The sequence below is a fragment of the Falco naumanni genome, chromosome 18, assembly GCF_017639655.2.
Source record: "Falco naumanni isolate bFalNau1 chromosome 18, bFalNau1.pat, whole genome shotgun sequence".
In the NCBI taxonomy this organism is placed as follows: domain Eukaryota; kingdom Metazoa; phylum Chordata; class Aves; order Falconiformes; family Falconidae; genus Falco; species Falco naumanni.
The window spans coordinates 2,401,734-2,407,854 of NC_054071.1; the positions used below are offsets into that span (position 1 = coordinate 2,401,734).

At 57.8% G+C, this 6,121-nt stretch overlaps 1 protein-coding gene across 1 annotated transcript; it reads right to left on the reverse strand.

Moving 5' to 3' along the window:
• Positions 1-1,001: 1,001 nt before the first annotated feature.
• On the reverse strand, positions 1,002-5,716 carry LOC121098995 (1-acyl-sn-glycerol-3-phosphate acyltransferase alpha-like). The gene is made up of 6 exons (XM_040617573.1): positions 5,479-5,716; positions 3,000-3,133; positions 2,513-2,688; positions 2,282-2,377; positions 1,972-2,044; positions 1,002-1,778 (listed from the first exon to the last, which is right to left on the reverse strand). The coding sequence occupies exons 1-6, from the start codon at positions 5,664-5,666 to the stop codon at positions 1,537-1,539; spliced, it is 909 nt and encodes a 302-aa protein (XP_040473507.1). The 5' UTR covers positions 5,667-5,716; the 3' UTR covers positions 1,002-1,536.
• Between the last annotated feature and the right edge of the window lie 405 nt (positions 5,717-6,121).

A 6,121-nucleotide genomic window follows, 5' to 3' on the forward strand; every position in this document is an offset into this window, starting at 1 on the left:
GCACCCAAAGCACCCCCATGGTGGTGGGCACACTGCGGGACTGCTGAGCCACCTCGGAGCTGACAGAGCTGCCACACAGACCCCCGGCAGCAAGGCAGGCAATAAAGGGGCTTTCTGCAGAATTAAATCCTTCACGTGCACACTGCCCTTGACCATCTCCATGTGGCAGTTCCTGATCCGGTGAGTTGTTACTCATGGGAAGTCTCTTTTTATTTGCTCATGTTTTCGCCTGGTGATATCTGTCTGGGCAGACAATTGCCACGGGTTTGCAGGATTTCCTCCTGTAATGAGCCAGCCGCTGCCTAGAGTGGGAACGATGCCAAACCGACACTGCACCCTTGTTTGGCCACGGTTTGCACATCTTACTGGAAAGACGGGAGGTGAAGCCTGCCCACCCTGCTGCCAGCACTGGGACAGCCACATGCTGTGTTTCTCCCTGCCCTACTGTCACTCTGCGGTGGCTGTGACGGGAGCTGCTCGGCTGGGAAGGAGCCAGCAGATGCCCAGAGCTCTGCCCGGCTGCAGGGAACGGGCCAGGGGAGATGGTGGCTGGTGGATGGGTCTGGTTGTACCATGGTCTGGTGGCCATGGGGAGGTCCCTCCTGCTCCAGGTGGGCATAATCCAGGCACCTCTTCCCTCTGAGGGTTTTGGGATGTAACGGATGCTCTTCCTGTGCACTTACTGCTTGTCCCCAAGGCAAGGAGAGGTCTACTTGGGACCTAGTCCACCCCAGTGTAACTCTCACTCTGCCACATGCTCCTCACACCACCCAGCGCTGCACCCCACGGAGAAGCTGTGGTGTCCACAGGGACGCTCCACCTGCAGTGATGCAGGCACCCCACACGGCTGTAAGGAGATGGATCCCCCTCCCAACTCCCCCCTCGGCACCCGAGGCGCAGGCAGGACTCCGTGCACGCGCAGCATCAGGTATGCACTGTTTAATCTTGCACCCTTGTCTCATAGTTCAGCCTCAAGGATGCTGTTCCCCCTCGACCTCCTGCCCCTGCCAGGCCTCACTCTGCGCTCCGGACCCCTCCCCAGAGCTGGCTGCAGCTGAACAGCATTGCCAGCTTGCAGGAGCCTCTGGAAGAAGCAACCCAGCAAGCCCATGGGTGAACCCCACCGCGTGTCACACCGTCAGGGGTGGAAAAGGGAGCGGGAAACCCCCCAGCCCAGCCTGGCACATCTCTCCCCCCTACCCGGTGTGCAGGCAGGAGCCACCCGGGCACACGGGGCTCGTTACCCAGGGCCAGACACAGCGTCAGGTTTGGGGGAGACAGTTAAAGCCCTGGGGAGGGAATGCACAGCCACAGAAAGGGGTTTCTGGGGGCACCTTGCACTCTTTCGGGGTGCTGCTTGGTCCCCCTCCTGCACTGCTCTGCTTCCCCTTGCACCGAGGCACCATCCTGCTCTTGCAGGCTGCCGGGGCAGTGGCAGGTCTGGCAGACACATCCACAGGGGACAAGGGGACAACATGCCTCAACCTCTGGCTGTGTCACCTCCCTTATTTCCCCCGAGGAGTTCAGTCCCTCTACCTAATTACTGGCCCTGGTTGTGTCCTCCTTGCACTGCGGGCTACCCTGTCCCCTGCCAGCACGGGCCCCAGCGCAGCGTAGGAACGGAGGCTGCTCAGCACCCTGGTCCACACAGCGATCTGCAGACAACTCGGCAAGGGCATCAGCCATGACCTGACGGACAGTCTCTGTCAGTCTGGGGACATCCTTTGGGCTCAGGCCACAGGTTTCTACCTTGGGGAGGATTCGGATGGTGCACGTCCCTGGAGAGAGAAGGAAAAGGCCAGGGATGCTGTTAGATGAACCCACCACCAACCAGGTCTTCCCACCAACATCCTCCAGCACCAGCTGCCTCCCCATGCCTCAGTGTCCCACAAAGAGACCTTCAAGCCCACATGCCTCATCCCCACCAATAGCTCTGCTTTCCAGCAATGGGGCTTCTTGCCCATCACTTACCAGACGTGAATTTCTTATCCTTGGAGCTGAAGAAGTCCCAGTATGGGGAAATCACAATGGGGAAAATGGGAACCTATAGGACACAGAGGGTCAGGGGAGTCCTCCATACAGATCCTCTTCCCAAGTGGGACTCTAGCTCCTGTGTGCCCCAGGCTTCAGCAGGTCCCCGTCCCCTCCCTGGGTCCTGCACAGCAGGGTGCCTGTCCCTGGGGACTCCAGAACCCAAAAGATGCTGATGTCTCCCACCCCACTGCCTCAGGGTGCGTGCCCACCCCACTTTCTCAAGGGCAAGTGGAAAGGATGGCCTTACCTGAGCCTGCACAGCCAAGTGGAAAGCCCCACGCTTGAAGGGCAGCATGGATTTTTCCTGGTTCCTGGTGCCTTCAGGGAAAATCCACACTCGGAGCTGCACGGGATGGGGAGAGACGTGAGCATGGACCCCAACCAGAGCACCCTGGGACCTGCTGTGTCAGTCCTCCCCACCCCACCCCTTCCCCCATCAGTGTTTTCTCCCTGACTCCCCCCCGCTGCCCGCCCTCACATTTTCACGCCGCATGGTCTTGGCCGTCTGGGCGATGACATCAATTGCATCTTCTCTTTTGTGGCGGTCGATGAAGATGATGCCACTGAGCCAGCAGGCCCACCCCACGGTGCCCATGTACATGAGCTCCTTCTTGGCGATGGGCACACAGCGGTCAGGAATGACCTCCACCATGCCTGGAGGATGGATGGGAAAGGAAATGATCTGTCCCTGCCCAGTGGCACCCAGAACCAGCGAGCCCTGTGGCTGTAGTCACCTGGCATCATCTTCCATTGTCCCAGCCCTCCCTCTCTGTCGCACACCCATAGCCCTGAGCTCCTGTCCCACCAGCTCTTCTGGCTTATGCCTACCACACCACCCTGTACAGATACTGGTGCTGTTCTCGGTGGGAACCCCAGGATGAGCCTGGTCCACCCCTGCAGCACCCCAAAGGCTGCTCATGCAGTGATGAGCTCCCCCCCCCCCCCCCCCTTTCCCTTGCACGTACCCATGAGGTCAAGGGAAGCTTGGTGGTTGCAAACTATCACATAGGGCTCCTTGATGTTCAGATGCTCAGAGCCCCACACCTGTATCTTGATGCCATAAAACCATTTCAGGGGCAGGATGGCAGCACACAGGAGCCTAGGGCACAAGAACACATGTAGGGAGCAGGTCGACACAGGGGGAGGCTGCTTGATATTTTCCAGCTCCTCACCATCACACAGGGACCAAGATGCAAGGAGCAAATAGTGTGTCCCAAGGTGGATCTGTGCTCGGTCTCTGATGCTTCGCTTTTCTAAGCGGGTTTGTAGCCTGTATAGCTCAGAGCTAACCTTGTAACCATCCCTAAGGCAAAAGCAGCTACTACTTCAGTAGTAGAGAGTCTTCATTGGAGCTTCCCGTGAAGAAGAGCAGCCAGCACAAGCTGGTGGGAGGAAAAAATACATCAGGCTTTTTGATCTCCAGGGATGATGGGGAAGCAAGAAGAGAAGGGATGGGATGTCTGCCTGCAGCCAAGCTGCAAATCATCACATTCCAGTGAGGAAACTGGCCTCTGGCTGGGTGAGCCTCACGCTGAGGCTGCCCCACATGCACAGCTGGCTTGGTGCATGCAGGCTGGAAACCCAGACAATGGGCTCACAGATACCTAAAGCCAGAGAGACTGGATTGCACAAAAGAGGTGCTGAGCTGTAGGTAGACGAGCGCTGGACAAGCAGAGGAACAGTCTTGAAACAGCTCTACAGGGATGCTGATGTCTCCAGGGACTGTCCCTGCAGGCACCAAGCTCTGTGCTGCAGTTGGAGGGGGAAAAGAGCAGGGAAGGGAAAACCAACGCTCATTCATTCGAGGAAATCACAAAGAAAAACTTCACTGGACCTGCACCGTCAGGAAGAGGTGGAGGTTTCATCCAGGCAGATGGAAGAGGGAACAAGAAAGAGCAGTGTCACCATCCAGGGAGGGTTGGACAGGAAAGGTAACATCAGGATGGCAGCGATGATGAAGGGTGACACTCAGTATGAGAGTAACGAGAGGAATGGAGGGAGGATGGAGCAACGGGGATTGCAGCACACAGAGTGGCAGTAAAAGGCTGGTATGCTTTCAGGATTGAAATCAGGCACTCTCCAACCCACAGCATGAAGAGTGCCAGTGCCAGGGTCCACACATCTGGCAGCAATTGGTCCCAGGGGGCCCCACAGGGGACAGGGCAGGGGATGGGGCTGTCAGCAAGCGCTCAGCACCAGGTAGGGATGAGAAGTTTGGGAGGAGAAAGCAGAGGCAGGCACAGAGGGATAAGGAGGCATGATGCTTGAGGGTCCACTGTATCAGAAGACCACCCATCCCTTGGGAGATGCAGGCTCAGAGATCACTGCATCTGCAGAGAAGCAAAACACTGGTGGCAATGCCCCAAAGCAAGGACTAATGACAGGAATGTGCTCCAAGCCGGAGGCTTTGCGATTTGGAGGCTGAGGAGGAGAGGGTGTGCTGCTCCAGCGGAGGATGGCTGCAAGGTGTCGGTGGGATAAGATAAGGCAGCGTGAGTCACCGCTGCATCACCCCGGGTATTGCCACTAAGCCGGAAACATTTGCGCCAGGGCTCGGAGCACCTCCGGGCACGTGTGCGTGCACAGCGTTTCTGCACAGAAAGGATGAGGGAGAGAGGCTACACAACAGCCTAATAACATCACCCCCCTGACCACACTCCTGCCCGGGGCCTACAACCCATCAGCACGAATACGTGATGGCTCAAGCTCAGCAAATGCCACAAGCTCAGACATTTTTCACTCTGACATAATTATATCTCTTCTGGTATGCTATCATGCCCAGGAATCCAGTAACAAGATTGCAACACCCTTCAAAGCAACTAGACCTTCCTCTCATGTTGCACGGAGATGTTATCCCAGTACTGCCACCACCCCCGAGCACAGCTGACAGCACCAGCACACGACTCACCAGAACATGACTGCCCCATGCCCTGCAGCTGATGGCACCGCTGCATCCCCAAATCCCTCTGCCAAAGCGCAGTCCCCAGGGCTCCTACTGGGCAAGAACTGCCAGGGAGACGGTGATGGGTGTGCATCTGCATCCTGCTAATGGTTGTACCTCCAGCCTTTGCCAAACCCCCCTATCACTCACCCAGCCGATGACCCCAACATTGCAATGGCCAAGAACGATCCCTTTTACGCTACTTCAGCCTCCAGGAACCACTAGTTCTGACCCAGATGGCCACCTCCATCGTGGCATAACCTTCCCTGGGCATGGCCAGCACCTCTTCACCGTACCACAACATGTAGATGCACCCTTCATTGCCACACGGACATGACCACAGCCCTCACTGTGGCCCCAGGGCTCAACCACCAGCCATAACGCAGCTGTGGGTATGTCCAGCCCAGGAGAGAGCGTGTGTCCACAAGACCACATCAGCTCCTCCATCACAGCCAAGCCCCAACCATCTCCACTCCAGAGGCACGCCCCCAAGCTGTACTCACTTCATGTTCTCCACGGAGCGTCCCCGAAGAGCTGCAAAGGGGGACAGGATGGTGGCCATGGCCACAACCCAGCAGTTGAAGACGACCACCTTGCAGTAGTAGTGGAAAGTGGCGTTGTACCGGTAAAGCAGCAGGGCTGCCAAGGGGAGGAGGAGCAGCAACCCATGGAGCAGGACCACCTCCATCATGCTGTCCTGGCAGGAGGATGCTGGGGAGCTCAGCCCACGTCCCCAGGAGCAGGGCGAGTGGAGCAGGGGGTGCTGAGGAGCATGGCAGATGAATCAGGTGTATCAGCAGAGCAGTGCGTGGGTGTTTGGGGCTGGTCCAGGGGAAGGTGCTGTGTGTGTCTCACCCCGTACAGCGGCTGGAGGCTGGACTGGCTCAGGTGGGAGGCAGGCTACCCCACTAAGGGTGGAGAGTGATGGTGAGTCAACGCCGGGGACCCTGGAACACCCAAGGTATTACCTGCTGATAAGTGCCCACCTAGCTGTTAAAAGCCATTGCAGTGCCTTGGGAAATCCCCAACTGCAGAGCATCTCGTTGCAATGCGATCTGTTGCCCACAAAGGCGCCCATGCTCTGGGCACCTCTCCTGGCCACAGGGACCCCAACCCCAGGAAAGGGGGAACCTCAGCTGGTAGGAA

What these genes read in the sequence shown, in the direction of transcription:
- LOC121098995 (XM_040617573.1), bottom strand. Translation starts at nt 5,666, where the DNA reads ATGATGGAGGTGGTCCTGCTCCATGGGTTGCTGCTCCTCCTCCCCTTG. An exon ending in AGCTTCCCTTGACCTCATGG is followed by an intron (nt 2,689 to 2,999) that starts GTACGTGCAAGG and finishes TCCATCCTCCAG; the next exon opens with GCATGGTGGAGGTCATTCCT. An exon ending in GGATAAGAAATTCACGTCTG is followed by an intron (nt 1,779 to 1,971) that starts GTAAGTGATGGG and finishes TTCTCTCTCCAG; the next exon opens with GGACGTGCACCATCCGAATC.